General features: G+C 36.6%; 1 protein-coding gene across 5 annotated transcripts in view; it reads left to right on the forward strand.

The window, feature by feature from the left end:
- The first annotated feature begins 122 nt into the window (after positions 1-122).
- Positions 123-25,407, forward strand: part of LOC135684291 (uncharacterized) — a 28,931-nt gene continuing 3,646 nt past the window's right edge. For 3 of the 5 annotated variants that reach the window (XM_065199788.2, XM_065199791.2, XM_065199792.2), the window contains exons 1-21: positions 123-697; positions 2,308-2,400; positions 2,797-2,857; positions 3,418-3,891; positions 5,747-6,058; positions 7,638-7,814; positions 8,223-8,609; positions 8,857-9,225; positions 9,638-9,808; positions 13,609-13,767; positions 15,153-15,308; positions 15,743-15,937; positions 16,438-16,944; positions 17,471-17,944; positions 20,308-20,592; positions 21,612-21,908; positions 22,272-22,577; positions 22,975-23,196; positions 23,473-23,726; positions 24,195-24,292; positions 24,570-24,726. In XM_065199788.2, the coding sequence (XP_065055860.2) occupies positions 2,362-2,400; positions 2,797-2,857; positions 3,418-3,891; positions 5,747-6,058; positions 7,638-7,814; positions 8,223-8,609; positions 8,857-9,225; positions 9,638-9,808; positions 13,609-13,767; positions 15,153-15,308; positions 15,743-15,937; positions 16,438-16,944; positions 17,471-17,944; positions 20,308-20,592; positions 21,612-21,908; positions 22,272-22,577; positions 22,975-23,196; positions 23,473-23,726; positions 24,195-24,292; positions 24,570-24,726 (5,100 nt within the window). In that variant the 5' untranslated portion in view covers positions 123-697; positions 2,308-2,361. The remainder of the gene's footprint in view (positions 698-2,307; positions 2,401-2,796; positions 2,858-3,417; positions 3,892-5,746; positions 6,059-7,637; positions 7,815-8,222; positions 8,610-8,856; positions 9,226-9,637; positions 9,809-13,608; positions 13,768-15,152; positions 15,309-15,742; positions 15,938-16,437; positions 16,945-17,470; positions 17,945-20,307; positions 20,593-21,611; positions 21,909-22,271; positions 22,578-22,974; positions 23,197-23,472; positions 23,727-24,194; positions 24,293-24,569; positions 24,727-25,407) is intronic. The other 2 variants (XM_065199790.2, XM_065199789.2) reach the window with 2 other exon arrangements.

Raw genomic sequence — 25,407 nt, forward strand, 5'->3', positions numbered from 1 at the left:
AAAGATGACTGTTGCCATATTTTGCATTCCCCTGTGTTTCACCGTGGCGATCTTGATTAAACAAATTTACGCAACTTCAATTATTAAAGTTTGCCAATTTCAATATTTTCTCAAACTGTGCAGCTATTTTTATACTTTTCAAAGAAATGCTTCCATGTTTATGGTAACTGTAATTTTTTCAAAGAATTTATGCTAGGAAAATAGATTCCAATTTTAGTAAAAACTGAGTAATAGTTGGTGGATTATTTAATTCTTCATTGCGTTGAATTAGATGATGCCTACCACTTGTGTTAAATCAAATTCAATTAACCGTCTATTTGTTTTCATATTTGATAGTGGTACTACCGTAAGCATTAGCGAAAAACATCACTCTTTCAAAAAAATAAATTAAGCAAGTCATTTGATAGGAGTTAAATATTATTGCACGGTTTGAATTGAAATATTTATTAAGTTAAGTTAAATTTGATCTCTATTTTGTACGGATGCTGTTAAAAATTAGAACTAAAATGCTATTTAGTTAACAAATTATAATGGAAATGATCTTTGAACAAGCTCCCGCTGTTAAAGATAGCAGCATAAATAGATAGGCCCTTGTGATTTCTATAATTAAACCACTTTCTTAAATTCAGACACCTCCTCAAGAGCTTGGAGAGAGACGTACTCGTTTGAATGATTTTTTGAATAACAGCCCTGGAAGGTAAGTATTCTTGAGGTAATTCTCAATTAAATTAAAAAGCAAAAACAAGGTAAATGCGTCTGTCTTCCGCTTTTCATGCTATTTTGAGATTTTGCAGTCTAAGGTATGGTGTAGTTTATTTCAGATGAATTTATTGCAGATTTCCCTGTATATTTTGCTACTTGTGGTCAGAAACATAATCAAAGCGAGGCGATTTGGGGGGGGGGGAGCAACCTATAACTGAGTGGTCTGGAGAAATTGTGTGGCCCAACCTCTTTTTGATGCTGTAAGACACCTCTTTATGAAAGATAGTAAGAAATAAGCTATATATATAATTGGCCTTTGATTTTGGCGGCTCATTGAAATTGCACTTTTCACAGACACTAAATTCATCCCCATCCCACTTGCTACGCTTGCATCCATGGGCCTATGTTTACTAAGGACCTCGCACTTGCAAAGCTATTCACTTTAAGTTGCACCAGCTTTGTTATGACTCCAGAACAGAAAACTCACTATCTTTGCAATGGTTACCACTGATTATACATTCAGAACTACTTATTTGTTGACAAAATAACTCGTGAACTTCCTAAGGCACTTTTCAATCAAACATTTCTAATCAATCTGTAAGTAATTGAAGCTTTCAGCATTTTTAGTATAAGTGATTGCAGGTTTTTGTTGTTGTTTCAGAAACATTTTATTGTTCATTCTTAAAAGGGTCAAAATAGTTGAAACTGTAAGAATTCGTGTTAACATCGTTGTTGAAGAACAAAAATGTTTATGTTAATTTACTCACTTTTTCGGTTAATTTAAAATATGATGATTGAGCATCTACAGGTTTCTAATTCAACTAATTCAACTTATTGTGTGACTGATTTTACAATCTTTTGGTCATACGCAAAACCTAGCTTTGCAAAGTTACGGCTAAAGAAAGACTGGTCTAATTTCATGGGCTAATTTCAAGCAAATTTCTTAAAGTTTTAGAAATAAAAGTCAGTAAGTCATACAAATCCTCGATGATAATTACGGACGCTAATCTCAAGGTTTTTTATAGATACAGCAGTTTGGCCCCTTTGAACCTGCTTTCAAAAGGTTAAAAAATTTACTTTTCCCACAACCCCTCCAAAACCTCCCTGAATTTGCATAATAATGTCGAAATATTTTCTGTAGATGGTCCCATCTATGAATGGTATTTTTAAAGTTAGTATTGTAGGATTTTTTATGGGCTTACGTCTTGCTTCTTAATAAGTGCTTTTATGCATCAAGCCAACAAAGAATTTGAATTTTAGAAGCTGTACCTCTTCAATGTATCATTGCTGCTTCCAAAATTTGGCCCCCTCTCCCAGTACAATGTTGATTTATTTTCGCGATACCTTCGTACACATTTCAGTGATCACCTTAGCATCAAAACGGCAAATCGAGCAATTATGTAATGGGAGGTTGAAGGATTTTTTCGCAGGTCTTCCAACAATTTTGGCAAGATTGTAGTTAGTTTTTATCATTGAAATATCTTATTGAATAGTTTTCATTTTGCTTTCATATTGAGATCATAGCAATACCTCACTTTCTGACACATTTCTTGCACCTCTTGCCGATCGACGTTATATGATGCATGCGTCCTTTTTCGTACACAGAATCACAAAAGTACTACACCGATAGTACCACTCTGCCAATATTGGCAGCAAAGTATGAATATTTTACCACTTTTGCAAGTATCTTATACAAAGGTAAAGTAAGTTTGTTTATCGTGCAGTGAAACCAGGGGTGTAGTGCTAGGGGGCTCAGGAGGCTCAGGGGGGAGGGGGCTGAGCGTTCCTTATTAATGCCGAATATTAACAAATTTTTACTTTTGCTATTGTTCTTAGCAACATTTTGTGCAAAGGCCCTCCTTGTTATTTTGATGGCACTACACCGCTGAGTGAAACGAACCTGATTTGAAAGTCAATTAAAACGCCCAACCCTGTTTTCATAGAGTTTACCATCTACGCGTTTCAACTAACTATATTGCTTATTAACTATAGTAACTGTATTTCGTCTTATCATTTTCTAGGCTTTGGCGCACCATTGTTCTTTGAAAACCCTACAATGATTAAATGATTTTAAAAGGTTTTTTTGCGTTGCAGATGAATCTCAACTTGGTTCTTTTGGCCATATGCGTTGTTGGGGCCAAGTCCTCAGCTTCAGGTGAGAAAATTCGACCAACTGCTACCATATTTATTGGATTACGTCTAGTTCACACTTGTCGTAATGGTCTGGGGCAAGTACGTTGCAGATAGAACAGATAGCAAGTACGTTGCAGATAGTACGTTGCTATGTCGGGAATACGAGCAAACCAATTTATCGGATTCGGGCAAACCTATTTAATGGATTCTGGCAGCCATAGCCCTCTCTCTCCTTTTTTCGACCCCCCCCCCCCCCCCCCGTCCCAATTAATTTCATTTTGAAGGACAAATAACAGATCCGAGAGAAAACCGTCAATGACAAAGAAAGTCACGAGGCTTTTCAATTTGCGCACCAAAAGTTTAAGTTTAGGCTGAAAAAATTAAGACAGGGAATACCAGCAAATTTTGATGATATCTACAAAGCTCGAAGCTTTAAGGATTTAATATGGTTTTTACAATTTTGTTTAGTTTTGTTTCTTGCTTCTAAATTATATTCTCGAACAAGATATTATATGAAAATTATATGATACAAAATTAATTCTTTCATAGAAAATTCAGGCTTTTCTTTTTTTTCAATTCCAGGAACATGCCCAGTGTCTTTAGGGGAATTCAACACAAACGATGCTTCGGAAGACCAATCGGATACAACATCAGCATTGATTTCAATTCAAATGAATTGTACTGGGATAATATATGGAATAAATCTCAATGCCGCTGAGAGTGCCCGAATAGACTATGCAATCGGCAGAGAACTGACACCCAGAGGCCAAAACGGGACGGTTTACTTTTTGCAGGGATACACCAGTGTCACTACTAGAAAGGGTTTGAATGTATTTAAGCTCCCTGGACTTTCGTTTGAAAAAAATGACATCGTGGTTTTATTTTCTACCAAGAACATCCTCCGTGATGACAATGGTTCATTGAATGCTTCCATGTACCTTTTTTCACACAGAGGCTTTGCCCTTCAGAATATCAGCAGTTCAAATGTAATGCTTAACATTTTCAGCAATTCAACTCCTCGCATGTCAAGGGTTCCAGTTATGCTGATATTAAGAGGTATTGTGTGTCAAGATAGACCTTGATATGACGCCTTGTACAGAGACTGTAGAAAATTTGATAACCAGTCCTTTAGATTACAGGTTGAGGAAATGATCATATTAAACCCCAATATGCAGCAAGATTTCAACAAGATTTTTTTCCACTCTTAAGAACATGCTAGACAGACAAGCTCCCGAACCCGTCGCTAGCTATTGTCCTCAAAGGGGGTTTCCCAGTCCCATTTGCCGACAAAATGGTTGAGCCACCCTTTCTTTGCCGACAAATTTGGAAATTTGCCGACTAAGCATTCCAAGATGACAAAAAAATTTCGTTTTTGTAGTAGAAGTTTTTTCAAAGGGGGTGTCACATCCCACACACCCCTATATAGCGACGTGCCTGCAAGCGCCTTTAAAAAAACACATAAGTTCCAACGATTGACCTTTGACGAAGTCGAAATAAATTGTCGACATGGGAACTCCTGCTTAAAGATTGTGAAATATTTCGAAACCCACTCTGGCATCCTTAAGATAAATGCAGTGGTCAATTTGTCATTTAACTTTTCTTTTAGAAAGATATCAGTCGAGGAGATGTTGAAGCAGCTGCACCATTTAGTAACTAAGAAATCTGCCCCACAAGAGGCCATCCCATCGAAAATACTTAAATCAAGTATCGATATATTCTATTTTCCACTTACAGAACTTTTTGATAAACTTGTCAAAGAAAGCAAATTCCCAAATGCTCTAAATTTGGCAGATTTTTCTGCCTTGTTAAAAAGAGACGACAATTTGAACAAAAAGAATTACAGACCGAAAAGCCTCCCTCCTGCAATATTAAAAATATTTGAGAGGCTTGTGTAAGAGCAATTATTCGAATTTATCGACGACTCGTTTTGCCCGGGTTTTAGGAGGGTTTTAGGCAGAATCGCAACACACATGTCTTACTTAACTTACAACAAAACTGTAAGAATAGCATTGACAAATGTGGGTTTGCAGGGGCCATATTTTTGGATCTGTCAAAAATAAACCATGACCTTTTCATTGCAAAATTAAATGCATATGGACTTAGTTTAAGTTCCCTGCAGCTCATCAAGACCTATCTATCAAACAGAAAACAAAGAGTGAAAAGAAACAATCATTTCAGCGACTGGAGAAAAATTTATATTGGCGTCCCTCAATGTTCAGTGCTAGGGCCTCTGCTGTTCAATGGATTTATAAAAGACATTTTTTTTCATCAGAAATAGCAAAATTTGTAATTATGCTGATGACACCACTATCGACGCGTGCCATTCGAATTGCTAATGATTGAAGTATTCAAAACCAAAAACAATTTGAATCCAGTTTTCATGAAAGAAAGCATGGGAGTTTAGACCATCACATATGGCACAGAAAATATTGAATCCAGTGGATGCTTTCTTTGGTCTTCTCTACCAAAGAAATTCAATAATGTCGCCCAACTACCTGAGTTTAAGAGCAGAATAAAATTTTGGCATGGAAAAAGATGCATTTGCAGATTGTGCAGAAGTTTTCATAAGCAAAATGCAGCAATTATGCAGCAATCCAAGTTTTTTTAGTTTGCATTATGTTTTAAAACACAATTATAATTTATTATATAACGAATTTATTATTGCCAATAGAAAACAAATAAATAATAATGATAAAAATACGAAGGTTCGTAAGACAAACAAAGATGCTTCTTTGAGATTTTCTCGCAACCTTGTTGGCTCGGTTTGAAGAAGAATCCCACGGTGATTCCTTTCGCAGCCAATCAAGATTTTACGCTTATGCTCAATCTAATTTGATTCGATTTGATACAACATGACGTTGCTATATCCAGTATCATTTTCTATATAAAAAGGAGATATATTGCGTTTCAGAGTCCTATGCACTGAGAGTCAAGGTGGGAGAACAGAAAGAAAGCAATCATGTTCAGTTTGATTTCAAGGCTCCACTAGAACCCGTGCAGGCAGCCCAAATCCAATACAGGGAGGGAAATGTAACTGGAGCAGAGTTACAATTCATTTGGGTAGACAATAAAGGAGAACCTATTACAGAGACTGGTTATTTCAACATCAACTCGATTATCTTAGTAGAGGTACTAAGAAAGTACTCAGGGCAAAATATTGTTATCAAAGTGAAGCAATATCATTTTAAAACGGAGTTTTTTGAATTGGTGCTTGAATTTCCAGGTATGATGTGTCGATAGAGTACCGAAGTGTGACGTCATGGCAAATCTATTTTTAGAATTTCTTAATTTTCACCAGATAATCTGAAAGAACGGAATAAAAGAGTTCTCAATTTGCAAAATCAGTTAGATGTGTTCAAAATAGGGCAAGATATGACCAATGAAAGATTTCATGTTTGCAAACGAGTTACTGTTATTCTGGCCTGGTTCATAAAGTTATGAAACAAGACCAAATTACAGATGTTTGATGGGAAAAGAGCCTGTGCTTATGTGGCCATATCTCCGCCAATTTGTGATAAAACCAACTGGTTTTGGATACTTAAAGGTATTTCATGATGCTCTTTTAGGTTATTGGATCAAATGTGAAAAATTCTAAAAATATATTTTTCTGACGTCATCACTTCGGTTTTCTATTCTGTTTAGCAGGGTAGATATTTGCACATGCAAGCCTCTCTGTAGGAGATGAGGCTCGGATGAACTCTTCTCTGGTTCTAAATTGATAATTCAGCTAAGATAGCATTGTGTTTTTGTTCATATAAGATGCGCATCTCACATCTTAGAGATATATAAACATAAAAAGGCCTATGAATGCAACTTGGAATCATTTCAACTTGTGACAGACTACAAATTTTGCTTAATGAAACAAGGAAATACGTTGTTCGTTAGTTTAAAGGCAATGGAATGAACAACTAATTTATCTTTTAAAGGCTTTTTCACAATATCTAGGCCTGCAAATGGATGTTATAAAAATTTTGTATGGCCTTCTATCATTCGTAGTATTTCAATCCTATATTGAAGTTGAGAGGATTATAAAACACTTTAAATCATTTGTGATATCGTGATGATTATCCAAATTTTTCTGATTCATGTCTAAATTCTTAATAAAATAATGTTAACATTCACACTAAAGCTAAAAATATATGCGATCCTTTTTATCAATTCGTTTGCAGAAACCATTCCGATTTTCTCTCTAAGACCATTGATACAGCTGCTCTGTTTGCATAGAAATGGTTCTTGTTATTTCAGTCATGTAGACATTTTTCTTTAAGTACCTTTGAATAACTTTTTAACAGACTTGAAAATAATGCGATAGGAATATAAGCTAACTCTGTTGTGGACCAATGCCTGTCTAGCGATAGACCAGAGGGACTAGCAAGGACACCTGCAGGGGGAAGGGGCAACGAAGACAGTAACCTACCTTGTCCCCGCAAAAGTTAGAAATTTTATTAATTTTTTCTATATATTTCCCCTTAGTGGAGCTTTGTCTCTTATACCCTGGTGTCCCTGGGGAATGTTTCTTATTTCAAAAATGATGAAAAGCTCCCTTTACAGGAATGATATCAAAACAGAAAAAACCTATTAAGGTTCTATAGAAAGGTGATCGAAGGAATTGTGTTATCTCTATTCAAAGACATTGCAGTCTTGTCTCCCCCTCCCGCTCTCCCTCCATTTCCCTCTCACCTCCCCCTCCCTCTCCCCGTCATCTCACCCTCACCTCGCGAACTCCATTTTTAAATCCATACCCGATAGTCCCCTGTAAGTACATACTAACTTGACTAAAGTTCACTTTTGTTGCTTGATAGTTTCATGGTCATGGAGTAGCTGGTCCCACTGGGCTAGCTGCCTCTTCAGTGACTCCTCCAATACGACAACGGAAAGAAGAAGAGAGCGTCAATGCATATACATGAATCAGCAAACGTCATTCAGAAATTGTCCAGGGAATCAATCAGAGTCAATTGGCTGCACACCTCCTTGCTCTGGTTTTGCTATTCAACATTTTTTATTTGCTTTTGAAATTTCTTCATGGGTAGTATGAAATGCAAACTACATGGCCTAAATCTACAAATTATCGACAATTATCTTCAAAAATAGGCAAAAATAGTTGTTATTTATCATTAAATTATTAAAACCTCACTTGTGCATCGTAGAACTTCATTTGTTTGCATGCTCATTTGCAAATGAATGTTTATTTATCGCCTTGTTTTATCTTTATTAATCTCTAAAAGTCTTAGATTTATGTGAAAGCTTTTTTGGTGCCCTATCATTGCAAGCACCATTCAGCTAAACAATTCAGCACTAATGTGTTAGATTATTGCCGCTTTTTTAAGAAAATACAATAATTTATAACAGCTTAAGAACATTTTGCAAAGAGATGTTTTCCTATTTAGAGTGTACATCCTCATGCTTCCCTTGTGGTGGTAATATGAATTGTGCAACAGGACAAATAAGTGCAGAAATTCCAGCTAATCGGACGCATTATCCAACCCAAAACTGCACCTGGATAATTGAAAGGCCTGTTGGATTCTCCATTGAACTCACTTTTATAAAGCTGGATGTTGGAAACTGGGAATGTGCAAATGAGAGGATTTCGGTATTTGATGGTGTTGGTGAAGAAGAATGCCTTGTTGGGGTATTGTGCCGTAGGGAAGTTGAAAACCGATATCGGAGCAATTCTAATGCAGTTCAAATAGTTTTTAGATCTGGCGAGAGAAACGATCGATCTGCTGCTTTTAACATAACGTACACTTCCTATCAAATGAATACATCGAATGGCAGTAAGGCTTTCAAATGTTATATGATATACTACAAAATATTTACTACGAAAAATTCTTTAGCAACGTTTATCTTAACTTTATCCTACTTTATATCATGCTTTATTATCTGCTTTTCATACGTCTATTCATAAGGTAGAGCTTTGTTAAAATCGCACCATATTATGTCACAAAGAGCCAATTTACATGTGTATAATATTGTATTTATAGATTGTTAAAGCCCTTATTACTTTAATTTCTTTTATCTTAGCACAACCTACTACTTGCCAGACTTGTGGCGGCATCAGAAATTCTACAAATGGAATAATCATGCCAAGGCTATCTTTAGATGGAACGTATCTACCCAATGAAAACTGCCTATGGAGAATCATTTGCCCAGAGTTTCAAATCATATTTTTCAAGATTGAAAATGTTCAATTTCCTTCCACTAACGACTTTTTAGAGCTTCGCGAGTTTGTTAATGGCGGAGAGTATTTGTATGTCATATCATCAGACTTGGAATTTTATAGCCTAAGTAACTCAGTAAATCTGACATTCAGATCTAGCCGTAATCGTCAAAGCCTTGGTTTTAGAATTCACTATCAGGCATTGAACTATTCACAGTATGTTGACATCGAGCGTAAGTTCATTTTTAAGTCTTAACTCGAAATATCCATTTATCATAGAATTTCATCTTGTTTGGTTTTGGGATATGTCAGTGGATACAGCATGTTTTATTTAGGGAATGAGATAAAAATAATCTGGTTATGATTTATTAGAAGATATTGTTGATAAATTGGATTGCCTATTTTGCTAAAAAACCCACATACAAATTTAAAAAAGAAATTGGCAAAAAAGCCTGGCGAAAGTGCCTCTTTCCTCCAACAGCCTGTAGTTTCCACCATTCTGCTATGCATCAAATTTTCAAAGTTTGAAATTTTGATATTTTCTATCAATTCAGCTTGTCCATAAATTCTTTTATATGTAAAATTTAGACCATGGTTCAACCTAACAGATGACTTGATATCTCAAAACCCAATCTTCTTTAACAGCTACGAGAAGCGGGAGTTTGTACAATTACGTATCAACGATAGCAAGTGGACATGTTGGTGCTCCAGTATTAGCAATGACACCGTATATGATGACACCGAATATGATGACACCGTATATGACCTCTTCTGTGCTTCCTCAAGTACCCAGAAAAACAAGCCATTTTTGTCAAGGTAAGTTATAAATACGAGTCCCATAACACGTTATTTGAAAAATCTCTATTGTGCTCTATTAAAAGCTCAATTGTTTTGCAAAAGGTGGAGACATGGCCGCTGGCACCCCTTCCTTCATTGGAGGCTCTGATAAAAATTCCCCGTTTGTATTTTTTGTCAGTTGCAACATTGAATATGAATAAAGTAGTTTGAATAAAATCAACGAAACATGAATAAAATTTTCATATTTCAGGTTGAAAATGAAAACTAAAATTTTGCAGACATACACTCGCTAAATCGCTCGCAAGTGACTATTATTTCGAGAACTGAGACCAAATTAAATGTTAAAAAAAAGGAAAATGGGGTAATTTCTGGAACTTATTTTCTTGGCATGACATTTCAGACTTTAGATTGTATATGAATATCAAATTTTGCAATCATGCACTATTCATATCACTCGAAAATTAATCTTTTCATTTTGAGGACTGGGAACAAGTTCAATGTTTTAAAAATAGTTGTTAGAGGAATTTTTCAGCTTAGGTCTGTTTTGTGTCATATTCTACACCTCACTACACACAACTACACACGTTGCGATGTTTTCGTGCAATTATCATATTTCGCACGATCGTTGCAAGATTTTGATTTAACGAACCTAATTTCTCGCCCTGGGTTAAACCATAGACAATGGTTAAACTGGCCCGTTAAACTAGAGGTGGATTTGCAATAACTGTCTTGAGAACTCAACTTTGAGCAAACCTGGATTTGTTAACCCTTTACTTGGAAATGATGCCATATGGCATCATTCACAAAAGATGTCCATATTTTTTCAGCCTCTTACTGAACAAACAAATACATTGTCATTTCTGCTTTCCATTTACATGAAGTATCTCAGGCAACACTTTGACTCTTCCTCTTCTTAACGGAAAGAAATTTATCAGGAACATAACCACGCGAAATCTTCGAGCATCTTTCTAATCAAGTTACAAGAGATAACAGCTTTGTCACTATGGAGAGCATTCAGGTAATTTGAATCATAATTTTATTTTATGGCCTTTATTGTATTGTAATTACTTTCACAAATATTCTGTTCAAAAATCACATTTCATGACAATTTTAGGCCATATTTTCGTTGATGATGCCAAATGGCATCATTGCCAAGAACTGGTCATAAAAATGTCAATTATGTAAAGTGAATCTCGTAATATTTATGGTGGTTTTAACAGATATTCTTGGTAGCTAAACGTAGTTTATGCTAGATGTTACAAGATGTTACAGAAATGATAGTTAAAAAATCTCAAACATGAACAAAAACTCAAATCTTTTATTAAAGTTATTGAAAAATTTAGGCCCATTTCATAATAATCATCCCATAATTTTCAAAAACATGGCAAATGTACCTGCCAAATTGTTGTTGAAACTATATATATAAACTGCACATTTTCAGCATTTCATTTTCTGTCAGCATCACTTATTTTTAAGCTTTATTAACATTATTTTATAGATCAGTCAAGATCGAATCAATAAACGGCGGTATAATGTTGTTGATGCACTAGACCTTGTAACTGGTAGTGATTCAGAACTATCAGAGTTGAGTGATGATGATGGTGATGATGAAGATGTGCTTCCTGCTAATGAATCCCAGGCAGAAGAAGCTGATCTTGATGCAGAAGACAATGATGACTCTGCTGCTGCTCCATGTGCTGCCAAGAAGTCTGCACACACATATCGCTGGAAAAAATGTAGCCCTCCTCAAGTACCGGATACATTTAATCAACCTTTTTCAGATCCCAATGAAAAAGAGCTGACAGCATTCCAGTATTTTAAAATGTTTTTTTCTGATGAGACAATTGATTTGATAACAAATCAAACAAATCTCTACAGCACAAAAATGACTTGCTCCTCTATAAATGTGAGTAATGATGAGATGTCAACTTTTATAGGGATGCATGTACTGATGGGGATAATAAATTACCCTTCATACACAAGCTACTGGTCAAGGCAACTCAGAAGTCCCCAAATTGCAGATGCTATGCCACAAAAGCGTTTCGAAAAAATTCGCAGGTTTTTGCACTTTGTTAACAATGATGAGATAGACTCTGGTGACAAACTTGCAAAGATAAGGCCGATCATTGATGCTGTTACTCAAGAATGCCGTAAAGTGGAGCCAGAGGAATACAATGCTGTGGATGAGCAAATTATTCCCTCGAAAACAAAGTTTTCAAAAATAAGGCAATACAATCCTAAAAAGCCTCATAAATGGGGCTTCAAAAATCTGGTTCGTGCCGGAGCCTCAGGCATGATGTATGACTTCTACATATACACTGGCAAAGCATCAGAAGAAGAAGATACCGAGTATAACAATCTTCAAAAGAGTGCCCAAGTTGTTGCCAAGCTTTGTAGAGATCTGCCAACCAATGCTGGTTTCAAAGTTTGCTTTGACAACTGGTTCTCTACTTTGGATCTGATGCATTATCTCCAAGATAGAGGCATCTTGGCGATTGGAACAATAAGAGCAAATCGGTTACAGAAATGCCCACTTGCTTCCAATAAAGATCTTGAAAAGGAAGGAAGAGGGAGCAGTGACTACAGGGTTGATTTGAATTCTGGCATAGTTATTGTTAAATGGGTTGACAATAGCACTGTAACACTTGTGTCAAACTATGTTGGAATTCAGCCCGAAAGTGTTATTCAAAGATGGTGTAGAGAAAAGAAAGAGAGATGTGATGTACCATGCCCAAGAATAGTGTATGTTTACAACAAGAAAATGGGGGGTGTTGATCTTGCTGACATGTTGATCAGTCTGTACCGCATTCAAGCCAAGACAAAGAGATGGTACATAAAAATATTTTGGCATCTGGTGGATATTTGTAAAGTTAATGCATGGTTGCTTTACAGAAGGCACTATGAGCAAATGGGTTTTCCAGCCAGAAAAAGAAAGTCTTTGTTGAATTTCAGTTGTGAAATTGCTGAGGCTCTCATCTATGCCAATAAAGGCCCAGAAAAACCAACACGGGGAAGACCATCCAAGAGGGCATCTTTAGAATGTGCACCAACTGTTGGTAAAAGACCTAGCAATCCATTACCAGTAGCAGATGTTCGCTATGACAACATAGCACATTGGCCAGCTCCAACCCATGACAAAAAACGGTGCAGAGTCTGCCATGCCTACGCAAGAATGACTTGTGAAAAATGCAAAGTGTCACTATGTTTGTTGCCTGACAGAAATTGCTTCAAAAAGTTTCACACAGAGGCATAAACTTTAAGAACAGTGAAATTCATTGAAATGATATTGTTTGATCATGAAATAACGAAAAAGTTTTAATTTCTATTGAGTTTTCTATTGATGTGTTTCTTGACCGGTTCTCGGCAATGATGCCATATGGCATCATATAAATTTCTCGGCAAATTTGCATAAAAATTTAAGATTTTTTATTTTTCATTTCAAAGTACCAGACATTAATTGCAAAAATGCAAAAAAATATTTTTTTCCATGTTACAATCATAATTTGCTAAGTAAAGGGTTAAAGAAAAGCGTCATGAAAACGCACCCTGGAGCGAATATGGACTAATTTTGTTCACACGCATTCACCTTTGCATTCACCTTTTCTAATCCTACCGATTTTCAATATGAGACAATGTTTTTGAGATTATACTGAAAAAGTAAGATTCTTGGGGCACCTACTCTTCCTTAGAGGGCATGGTGCCCCTTCATAGGCATCTTACGCCAGCATATCAACTATTCCTATGCTGAAATGTAATTATTTTTCGATGTAGTAAAATTCTTCTAAATTCTTCACATTTTTATATTTCAATTCCCCCAGTAAGCGTCTTAATTGATTGGTCAAGTTGGAATGAATGTTCCCCTTACGATGATGATACCTTCTATGGAACGCGTTACAGAGAAAGAATTTGCAAGCAAATCACAATTCAAAAGGATAATGGTTGTTTGGTGTCCAACACAAGTAACTGCCATGTAGTGGGTAATATACTTTTTTCTAGCTTTCAACACAATCTTCTTGGTGGATTTCTACGATGTAAATCTTTCGCTGCCTTTTCTCTGTATGACGAATTTTGCACCAGTGTAAAAAACTTATTTTTCAAAAGTACTCGTAACGAGTCACGACTCACGATCTCATGAGGCCAAAAAGTGGAATTTGCTTCCTGAGGCGAAATGTTTTGCCGCAAAAGGCAAATAAGTCCGTACATGCCATCATGCAATTAAACCTCGATAAGTCAACCATCGATATCTCGAACTTTTTCTTACTCAATTATGTGATACATTAAATGTTTCGGTCATAAGTTCTATACGACCCCGATTTTAATTGATTTCGAACTTGCATTCCATCTCCTGCGCCAAGATTTATTGCTTTTCTTGCTTCTTTGGGGATTTGTGTACAGAAACGGAATAATCTATGCAAATTTTCGGTTGCTCACCTTTTAATGGGTATCAATTTTTGTCCACTTTTTGTCCACCGATATTTGAAAGCAAATTACATGTTGAAGCCTTTATAAGTCGAAGCCTTGCTTTTTCAAATCCTTGATAAGTCTAAGCCTTTGTAAGTCGAAGCCTTGATTTTTCAAATCCTTGATAAGTCTAAGCCTTTGTAAGTCGAAGCCTTGGTTTGTGAAATTCTTGAGTCCAAACCTCGATTCAAAACAATTTCTGTTTACCTTGGATTTTTGACGTTTCGAAATTTCATTATGCTTTAGCTGCAAATTCTCTAGTCAATTTGGCTTTTGGAAATCTGCCTTTAGAATGCAAATAGAAAGTTCTTGCAGTGGTAAATCGCATTCCAGAGGCATTAGGGGTGTCAATAACTTTTAATTCATTAATGCTTAATTCGTGTTTTACTAGATTTTTAAATTTAGGGCATTTCAAGCTTTGAATTTCTTCATAAGTCAGGGAGTAAATATTTCAGTGACCTTTATTTGCTTTTTAAAAATATGCTAGAGTAATTTATTGCTATTCTGAAAATTTCAACAATAACTCTTGTTCCAAAAGTTACATTTATGCACCCGTTTATTTAAAAGGTAATTAGTTCGTGGGACTTAATTGCTCGATTAACCGATCCTTTAAAAAAAATTGGGAGTAGAGTCTGCCTTGGATTTCTGTCTTCCTAGGTATAGAATTTTAATGAAAAAAAAATCGTTGAATATCGAAGGAGCAATATTCACAATGCTACTTAAAATCAGGGGCGGACGCGGGGTCAAGGATTGGGGGGGGGCTAGCATATTGTTTTGCTAAGATGATGTCAAATTTTTCCATAATTTAAGAACAAATGACTATTGTCCTGAAAATTTTTAACCCCTCTCGCCCCCACCCCCAGTTTGCGCCACTGCTTATAATTATTCATCTTGTTTGCAGAAGAAACTTTTTTGAAGGACAGTGAAGACACTTGCAACATAGCATGCATAAGGAATGGAAGCTCTGTATGCGACTCCTCTTTCAATTTCACTCAGGTTGGCTGCATCAGCTCTCTGCAGCAAAACGAGACTTGCAGAGCTAAGAGGAGATGCGTCAGTATGTATTAACGCTCCTTTTGCTTCTATATATAAGCATTCTTTTTTACTCTGTTGAACACGAGCTTTAAATCTTTATCGTTATTACTGTTTTAACTGCCTTTTAAACTAATCTAAAGGGACTTACCAAACAATTTTTGTGGAGTATGTATCCGAACTGTTAAAGCTTTATTAAAATAATTCTCAAATCTAAGCTGCACTCTTGCTTTAGAATATTAATTAATGAGCCCCACTTCAAAGCTAGATTGTATTTGAGATTAAATAAAGAAAGGCCTTTGCATCTCACACTGCAATATAACCCACACGGTTTTGCCAGAGAAGAAGGGAAATTCAACAGTATTCTTGAATATTTTGATGCAGCATGTTCTGAAATTATTAAGATTTCTAAAGGAAGAAACATATTGTTGCTCTTGTAGTTTTAAAATTCTTTTCTAGTACCTTTCTACGGACAGTGGTCAGAATGGTCGAGTTGTCAACTGATTGAACAGAGACAAAACTATTCTAATGGCGTCCAAAGCCGTAATCGAGTTTGCACAAAGATATCTTACGTGACAAAGTTTTCCAACCAGTGTACCATTTCACACACTAAAAAGAAAATTTGCCCTTATTCTCAAATATACAAAAATGAACGTGAGTTAAAAGTTATGTTAACATAAAGAATTGTTAGCAGCTACAAACAAAGTTTTCTTTTACCTACTGAAGAAATTGTGAGAGTCTTTTCTATTGTGAACTTTTCTTTTTCCCAATCCGTTCTTGTCAATACAAATATGTAAATAAATATTAAGATGAACATCCATCCTTTTTTGTTTTAAGAATTACCATGGTAAAAAGCAAATCATTTCTTTGTTACTGAATTTTATTTTGATTAGATGACTGATGGAATATTTTATTAGTGTTTGTTGCGATCAACTGCCAGGCACTTTTCGTAAAGAAATCAGACTTATTTGGTAATTTTGAAGCTTGACACCGTTAAGTCAATTTGCTTCCCAGCTCAGGAAAATCGGCCTGCACCGCCATAATGACTGGTCATTAGGCTCAGACGAGTTTAGTGTAGTTTTAAAATTTTAACTACTCCTTGGCAGCGTGTATGCTTCAAGAGCAATGGATTTTTTGTTTGTGTTTTATTACAGATAGCTACCAGTCACCAGAATCGCCGTACACGGTATGCGATTCTAGGTGTATCGGTAACAACACACAAGTATGCAAAGCAACCATTGTACTTTCAAACAGATGCAGAGGAGCTAGCACACAGCAAATGCCATGTAACGTCACGCTGGAAACAGCAACCATTCATTCAAGCTTGGATTGCAATGTCACCACATGTGGTCCTATTTGGACAAACTGGGGCGATTGTACCAATACTTGTGGCCGATCAACAAGAAGTAGGTATGCTGCATGCACAAAAGATAATCTGTGTGATGACTATCTGAAGCAAACTGAACCATGCAGCCTGCCTCCTTGTGCTGTCAATGGAGCGTGGACCGAGTGGGGATCCTGGTCCGACTGCAACAAGACATGCATTGGCGGAATTCAGACGCGCGTGCGCTCCTGCAATAACCCGGCACCAAGAAACGGAGGCTTGGATTGCTTTGGGATTTCAAATGAAAACATGGAATGCAACTTTCGACCCTGCCCAGGTAGCAAACAATAGATTGGCATTGCTGAATTCTTCTGTATATATTTGGGTTCATTTGCTACGTGCTTGATTTATTTTCAGGCATTTTACAGGTAATTCTGCGGAAAGGATTAAAAACCAAAGTGCATTAGAGCTTTACACCATACAATTTTTTAGAAATGGCCATGAATCTGCACGAGAGATAAACTTCAAGCGACCACGAGAATCGTATATTTCTAGCTAATTAAACACGTCATGCTAACTAATAGAGTAAATTAAATTATGCAAACATAACATTAAGATGGTAGAAAAGGACAGTTCATGAGTGCAACGGGTTGCCATTCTACAAAATTAGATGGGTAAACAAAGTAAGTCTGGTTGACTTACTTTGTAAAATACAGACCAGAACACTAATAGCCCTTAGATATTTCGGGAAAATTGCATTTTCAGCAAATCTTCTTGGGTTACATTCTTAATCTACAAGATTCTGTCTCTCCCCCCCCCCCCCCTTCTTCCGACCCTTATGTACAATTATACTTTTCTTGCAGTGGATGGGAAATGGGCACAGTGGTCAGCATGGTCTTATTGCGATCAACCTTGTAACTCTGGGCGATCATGGCGCAGAAGACGATGTGACTCACCGGCACCGGAATTTGGCGGACTGCCGTGCCCTGGAGCTGAATCCGAGTACCTCTATTGCAACCATCATGAATGCAGCGCTTTGAGAGTTGACGCAATGTTGGACTTCACCACTGAGACGTACGCAACAGGCCTAAACCAGTCCCTTCGTTCCCAACTTCATGCGGAACTAAAGAACGATGTTATGTTGATTTTCAACAATTCAAATATCATTGACAACGTGACAGTAGATTGTCATTTTAACGACACCTTATCCTGCGGAATTTCAATTTTTTTCAAGCGTGTAGCAAAAGATGGGATTGTCTTATTCCAAAACCAAATCGAGGATGTGGGATATTTGAATTCGATGGCAGTTTCAAACTGGGTACTCAGCTCAAATGACAGTAAGTGGCTTGATATGACATCACGAGCCTTTAGTTTGACCAACGCGTGGCTCATGCCTATTTATATAGATAATGGGTTTACCAAAGCCATTGGTTCAAGCCTTCGATTTTCAGTCAGGTCACTCTGCTAAAACATGTTTATTATAAATAGAAAACTAACTTTATTTTGACAATTATTGATTTTAGAAGCTATTGTTGAAACAATATCTTTATTTACTTCCATTGATCTTGAGAAGGATATGATATTGCATATAAAAGCAGAGTTCTTTTTTTAGAAGTCAGAAATCTATAGATTGTCTTGAATTCCTTTCAATTCTAGCTTTGTACCTATGCACCGCAAGGATCTTTACTTGGTATGATTCTCTTCTCAAATTGTATATAGCTACTGCTGCGTTATCTTCAAATTGAGGAAATTTTGATCCCAAATCATGCCTTGTAATCACGTGATTTGATTGTTTTAACTGATATGTAGATGCCAAAAAGAAATATCGAAAAATCCGAATGGAAGATGAATAAATAGCGCTGTAGCTTTGAAAGGCTTAATGAGTTTGTTAAAAGTGGTAGTCGTTTAAAACGAACGCGTAATGGTGATAGCCACGTGATACTTGTTTTAATTTTCAACCAATCACACCCAACTTTCCTATTGTTGTGCTATGTTATCAGTCTTAAATCTTTGCTTGACCTTGATAGTGTGCTTCAGAGGCATTCCATCCATGCACAATACTCACTGATACTCTATCCATTTACGCTTCCATTATTCATGTAGCCAGAGCACATTCTAGACACAGAAACCTTTCGATTCAAATAATCTTTACGGAAATCATCTTTATCTGTCATTAGTTTTAATCTTCAACAACAAATTTCAAAACGCGCCCTGACAGGCGTAGCCAACAGTTGATATACACGACTGCAGTAAAACCTCCATAAACGAACAGGAATGTATTTTCTGCAGTAAACACCTTGTGGAGGCACCCCTTCAGACAAAAGACTTTAGATACAGTTCCACAGGGGCTTTGTCATTTGACAGATTAATAGTATTCAACAGGGTCACGAAGAAGGTTTATGGGCCCTGGGTCAAGACGAAGCAAGGGAAATTTTGTAGATGAAGTTTGCTGTAAATTCTATGGTGGCTATTTTGGTTGCTGAAATTGCTATGGAAGCTTATCTGCTCTGCTCTGCTCTGGTGGCTATTACTCCTATTGACTTATTTAATATAACTCGAACATGACTGATATCTAAAAACCATAAAATTGCATAAAGATGAAATTTCTTAGCCATAAAATATGCATTAGAAAATGGTTGGAAAAATGCAAAACGTTAATTTACAAACTTGGACCAAAACAGACATAGTACTGTTCCAATTCGATGCTGATTGGATGCTGATGCTGAGTGGCAACACCTTGATATCCTTTTATTAGATGAGAACAAATTTAAAGAGATTGGTGTGATGGGATGTTGGAAGAAACTTCTTGTTTAGCTGAAGAGCGAAATGCCCAAAAAAGTATTGAAGCCAGCATAGGTGTTTTTTAGCGATCATTTGCAAGGTGTTTTTTATATTATTCTTTGCGATCGAACAGTGGCGCCAATATAGGTTAATGGCAATGCATGATGATGAACTGGACAAAAAATAAGGCGGAAATTCGCTCTGTAGCGGCGTGCAATGTTTTTTGTAGACAATGTGGTAAAAACACGCTGAAATGGCGAAAATGGGCCTAATTCTAGCTCCGAAGCGATTTTGTTGTGAGAATCCTGTGTGCTGATTGGCTTAGAACATGGTAGTGAACAGAGCTCTCAGGCAATCAAAGATTTGACCGCTATGTTATTGAAGCCCAAAATAAATCAGCCAAATTTCTCTCTATCCGAGGAGAGTGAAATCCAGGAAAAAGCACTTAGTTATTTCAAAATCAATGTCTACACTGTTATTCTTGATCGTTTCATAGAAGAGATGAATAGGCAATGAATTGGCGATTCCATTCCATTGGCAAAATATGCGAGACGTTCAGTCTGATTTCGCTGTACCCAAGGATGAAAGAAAATGAGCTTAGCTTTAACAACCATCCCTTAAATAGATATACTGATCAATAGAAATTGTTTGTTAATTTACTGGAAATTTTTTAAACCTTTTGGGTTAACATTTTTTTTTGCTTCTACCTTGTTTCATTTCTAGGCTTATTGAAACTATTATTGACAGGTTGTGATAATGGAGAATGTGATAATGGCTGAATTATTACTTATAAATTTGCTTAAGCGAGTCATCATTTATGGGTCCCTTAAAGCCATGGGCCCCCGGGTCAGTAGCCCCCCTGACCCCCTTCTGCACTGGTATTTAACTGTGTAATCAACCATAAATTCATTTCAAACAGCCCCCAGTGCTCCGTTACTGCTAACATGTCAAAGCCTGAGCCCAACGGAAATACGCTTGCAATGGGATAGAATCGTATTCCACAAGAAGATAGCTGGTTACGTTATATACTACAGAGAACTGGGCAAGAGCACGTGGGAGCGAATCGCTGAGTCGCCGCTTGCAAATAATTATACTGTCGCAGACCTAAAGCAGTTCACGTTGCACACTTTCAGGGTTTCTGCATCAACTATGCATGGCAATGGAATCTCGACCAATTTCATCGACTGCATCACTGTTGAAGGAGGTAGGTAAACATTTATAATCAGGACTAGATCTAGTTTAAAAAGTCACTTTCAATACTATGCCATGAATTAGACACGGTCATGAATTAGAGATCGTCATTTCTGTTTCTTGAAAAAAAAACTTGTTATAAAATGATATATGGTTTCCATTAGATAATGAATACTCAGGCGGTAAATATTTTTACATCATTATTTTCCAGATCTGATTAAATCATTTTCAACCCTGGACAACGTTTTTGCTCATATATGTTTATCAGTTGCAAGTAAAAGACATGTCAATGAAGTATGTTGTATTAAACTTATTGGAGACTGCATTCGCCGCTGCTGGGGAGAAATTTTACAAAAGATTCTAAAAAAAAGAATATACAGGATTTTCGGGCATGTTATCGAAGAATCGGCCTATTTTCTAGAGCCCACAAGTAATGTTCTTCTCGTCACCGTTCTAATATGTTTGAATTAAATGATTATGATAGCTATTTACCGAAGTTCAATAACAGTTATCAAAACTCTGAGGCCTTTTGCTAATGAAGTTGATACTTGTAAACGAACACAAGACAACCACTTTAACATTTATGGTAATATATCTGTTTACAGACCATTTTCTAATCTTTTCTCTCTTTTTTAGGCAATTTTTGGAAAATGTTACTTAGTTTTTCAGGTGCAAGGTCATTTAAGGATTTATATACCATTGTACATATTTATTGATTAATCAGTTTATCAATTGTCGGCTAGCCAAGACGCTGCAATAGATGAGCATAAAGGGCGGCTATTGGTGAAAATTCTGGCAGCTCTGCTCTGTAGGTTCTGCAAGGTCTTCAACTTGGTTTACCCGCAACATCCAATTTATTGCTCCGCAACATCTAAAGCCCACCCCTTCTATATTTTCTAAAGATCAAGAATTGTTTACCATAGTCCAAGGCCTTTTGCTAATGAAGTTGATACTTTTATTCGAGAACGAGACGTGATATATTTGTTTATAGACTATATTTTAATTTTTTCTTTTTTATCTGCTATCTTGCAGCGCCTTTAGTACCACCCAGAAATTTTCAATGCAGAACTACATCATTTGTTTCACTGTACCTCGAATGGGACCATCTGCCGGACTATGAATGGAGAGGAATACGATCTGCCTATAATATCGAATATAGATCTTACAAAAGTTTTGAAGACTGGAAAAATGTCAGCGTCCCAAGTGATGTGCCATTTTTCAGTTTGACAAACTTGAAGCCGTTCACAATGTACGAGGTAAAAGTGGCTGCTGCAACACGATCCGGAAGAGGACCAAGCTCTTGGATCTACTGTAAAACTGCTGAGGGTGGTAAGTTACTGCTTCATTGGCAAAAGGTCGTTGTGCCTACATGCATGGCAAATTGGAATTCATGTTTTCGGTCACTGGGTTTTTGGGCCAAGGATTTTATGAGACCATAATTAAGAAACACACATACACGATAAAAATTATAAGAACAAATTTTGATCATACATGTATGTTTTTTAATTATGGTTTCTAAACACAATAAAGGTACTAAGTTACCTAAATATAAATTGGAATTCGTTTTTTCTTTTTGCAGATGAAATACGATTTTCTTTTACTGTTTATCTTTGGCTGCTTTGTTTTCATTAGTTTTTATATTAATTATATAGCTTATTAATAACTGTCTACCACATTTTTACCGTTTTCTAGTTCCAACCTCTCCACCATCAAGGCTTCGAGCTACGCTGATAACAAATGATGGTGACATCCTTGTACAGTGGAACGAGCTACCAAAAAATGTAACAGATGGAGTTCTAACAGGCTACAAACTATGTCATTCAGTGGTTTTAAAGTCAGATGAAAAAGTTCAGTATGAGGTGGAGCATTGCAGCATCTTGCCAGAATATGCAAATGCTGATGTCGTAAAAGGATTTGCCTTGAACGTTAAAGTGATGTTCAAAGTTGCAGGAATAACTGCAGCTGGGTCAGGACCTTTTAGCCCCCCAGTTTACATCGGTGGGTATTAAATATTTACTTGCACTGCTTGCATGCTGATAACCTTATCAAAATTTGCAGGTCTTGAAACAATTTTGACCATTTTTGAGAGTCAAATTAAGCCACAACTCCCCTTTGAAACTAAAATGGCTTAAAACTGCATAGTCTGAGGAAAAAAGAAATGAAGAAACAGTTGTCGGTTAATTTAATAAAGCTGTTTTAATAAAGCAGAAATCAAATGTTTAAATCGTTTTCCTTTTCATTTTTCTTTACTTATTCATGTTATGACTATGAGTATCATGATGGAAAAAACAAATAATAACGAGACATAACAATAATTGCCACTTTTTTTTAATGTGTTGAAAGTACCATTATGGTATGTATATAAAATGCCTGAAACGTTTGTCGCTCTCTATAGAAACTTGTCTTTGCCCAAGAAATGTATACGTTTCATGGTACGAAAGCAAACCATATATTCATGGTACACTAACCAGTGAAGTGTCAGGACTTCTTGCCAGCTTCGTCAAAGGAGCGATACAGCATGAGTGTGGATTATGCAGTGGCAAAGCCGATCACATGTTTGGCAACGTCACCTTATATTTCAACAAAACGAAAAGTGGAAAACGTGCAAGACTGAAAAGTAAGTAACAAGATTTTTTATATTTGTTCATAATATTGATATTTCTACAACGGTGTTTAAACTTACTATTTTCTGCTTCGCCAAAACATTTTCAGTTAGTTTAGAAGTATGGAGCAAAAGAGTTGTCCAAGGATTTAGAAAGCCATTGAAACATCTTTGCTCATCGGGCTGCCTTTTTTATCCACTTGAAAATACCAATGTTTATAGGATCTTATATATTTGACTTTTAAGCGGGCATCTAAAAACGCTACAGTGACTATAACTCGATTTTTACAGATGAAAATGAACTCAAAAATAGATTATCCAATGATGCACACATATTTATGCCGATTCTAATCAAGCAATGCAAATCTGCCTCTCAAGAAAATTTGCGACAGGTCCTGGTTCTTGAAGATCCGGGCTTCGTGCTGATTGTCAAAGAAGAAAGCTCGAAGCTCAGAGTATTGATCAACATCATAGCAACGGCATGGCCTCCAGTTGCTGTTTGTATTCTGCTTGGAACACTTTTGGGAATATTGCTCTGGTTTCTGGTAATTATTCTCTCATAATGAGTTATTCTCAAATGGCTGCTATCTGAATGTTTGAATATTCTTGGGGGAATGGTGCTATCACTAGCTCCTAGTGGAAGTGAATCATAGAAATTCCACTCCACAACGAAAACACTTTCTTAAGGCTTTCATTGCTATATTCTTTTCATCATGGCCTAAGTTTTTCGTAGAAAATCATTTTTCATTAGTTGCCCGATTGTTTGCCCCTCCCCTACTCTTTAAATTGTTCCAGAGGCCATTTTCAAGCCCCTTCCAAAGCCATCACGACAGGAGAAGCAATCGAAAGGCAGAGCTTGTGGTGGTATTTGAGGATAGCCATAAAAAGCATCAAGCCAAGACACAAGCATTTGGTTGCCTAATGCAGTTTTCACAGGTAATGTGTATCCGTTAAACACTTTTTGCCCTACCATTACAGTTGTCTAACAGCTTTATTTTACTCTTTTACGAAAGGAACGAAAAGAAAATCCTGTGGAATTTAATGTTGATAGCTACATTCGAGGACTTTGTAGCGGTGCTTGGTGGGGTTACATCACTATGACAACTGTAGGGTAAGCAATCAGTATTACAATTTTAAGGGACTGCTTTTTTTGTTCTTTTTTTTAAATTCTCACGTAACTCTATTAATAAAGAGTAATCTTGCATACTGCAATTACGGTTGAAAAACATTACTGATTTTGTTAAAAGCCATCTGGCCATCTAGAAAGAGCCTTGAAATGGGAAATATTTGAGAATTTGTTATATGAACTGCTCTGTCAAAAATTAGTCGTTTGACCAAATTTTACTGAATTTAATTGTCCTGAGCAAGGGTATTTCCATTTCATTCAGCTATGGAGACATAACACCAAAGTCATATTATGGAAAGCTTGTTTCAATCGTTTGGATGTTAGTTGGGCCTGTTTTAAACGGAATGGTGGTGGGAATAATCACAACTGGATTGACAACGTCCCTCGTCGGATATGACACAAATTTAAATGGAAAAACGGTGAGTATGCATTCAATCATTCCAATCAGCCTCTCATTCAGTCAACCATTTGATTGCTCTAGCCAGTGGTGGTGCCAGCTACTGCAGAGTGGGAGAGTAATGGGCCTGGCCAGTGAGACCACGTCCTTTTTGCCTCGTTCAGTGTTTTGTACCAGGTTAGTTTTCCTTAGCATGGACTCCGACAAAGGTTGAAAAGTGGGGGGGGGGGGGGCACGGAAAAATTTAACACCCATAACAACAGATTTTGAAAAAAACTCTATTGTTATGCAAAAAAGTAGCGGGGGGGGCCAAGGCCCCCCGGCCCTCCCCCCTTCATCGGAGGCCCTGCTTAGGAAATATTATCTACCCCTACCTAGCGCTTTTTAATCCATTTTAAGAAGAGATATGTAGACCATATTTGGGCAAAGTGGTGGGGGGGGGGCGTAATAACCCTAATTCTTTTTATGTAAGTAATAATCAACTATGACAGTTTTTCATCGGCAATAAATCACATTTAAAAATAGTTCCTTTAACAAGTCAATCAATCAACCAATCTATCATAACAAAAAATCATAGCAATCAATAAATCGATCAACCAATCACTCCAAATTACTACAGTCATTCTTATCTTATCAATAACCTCTCTTTTCAGTCAGTCGAGGAATAAATGCTTCTACAAAGTGTATCCAAATATTATCATTT

This window comes from Rhopilema esculentum, chromosome 21 (assembly GCF_057945365.1).
Source record: "Rhopilema esculentum isolate cy_ngs chromosome 21, ASM5794536v1, whole genome shotgun sequence".
NCBI lineage: Eukaryota > Metazoa > Cnidaria > Scyphozoa > Rhizostomeae > Rhizostomatidae > Rhopilema > Rhopilema esculentum.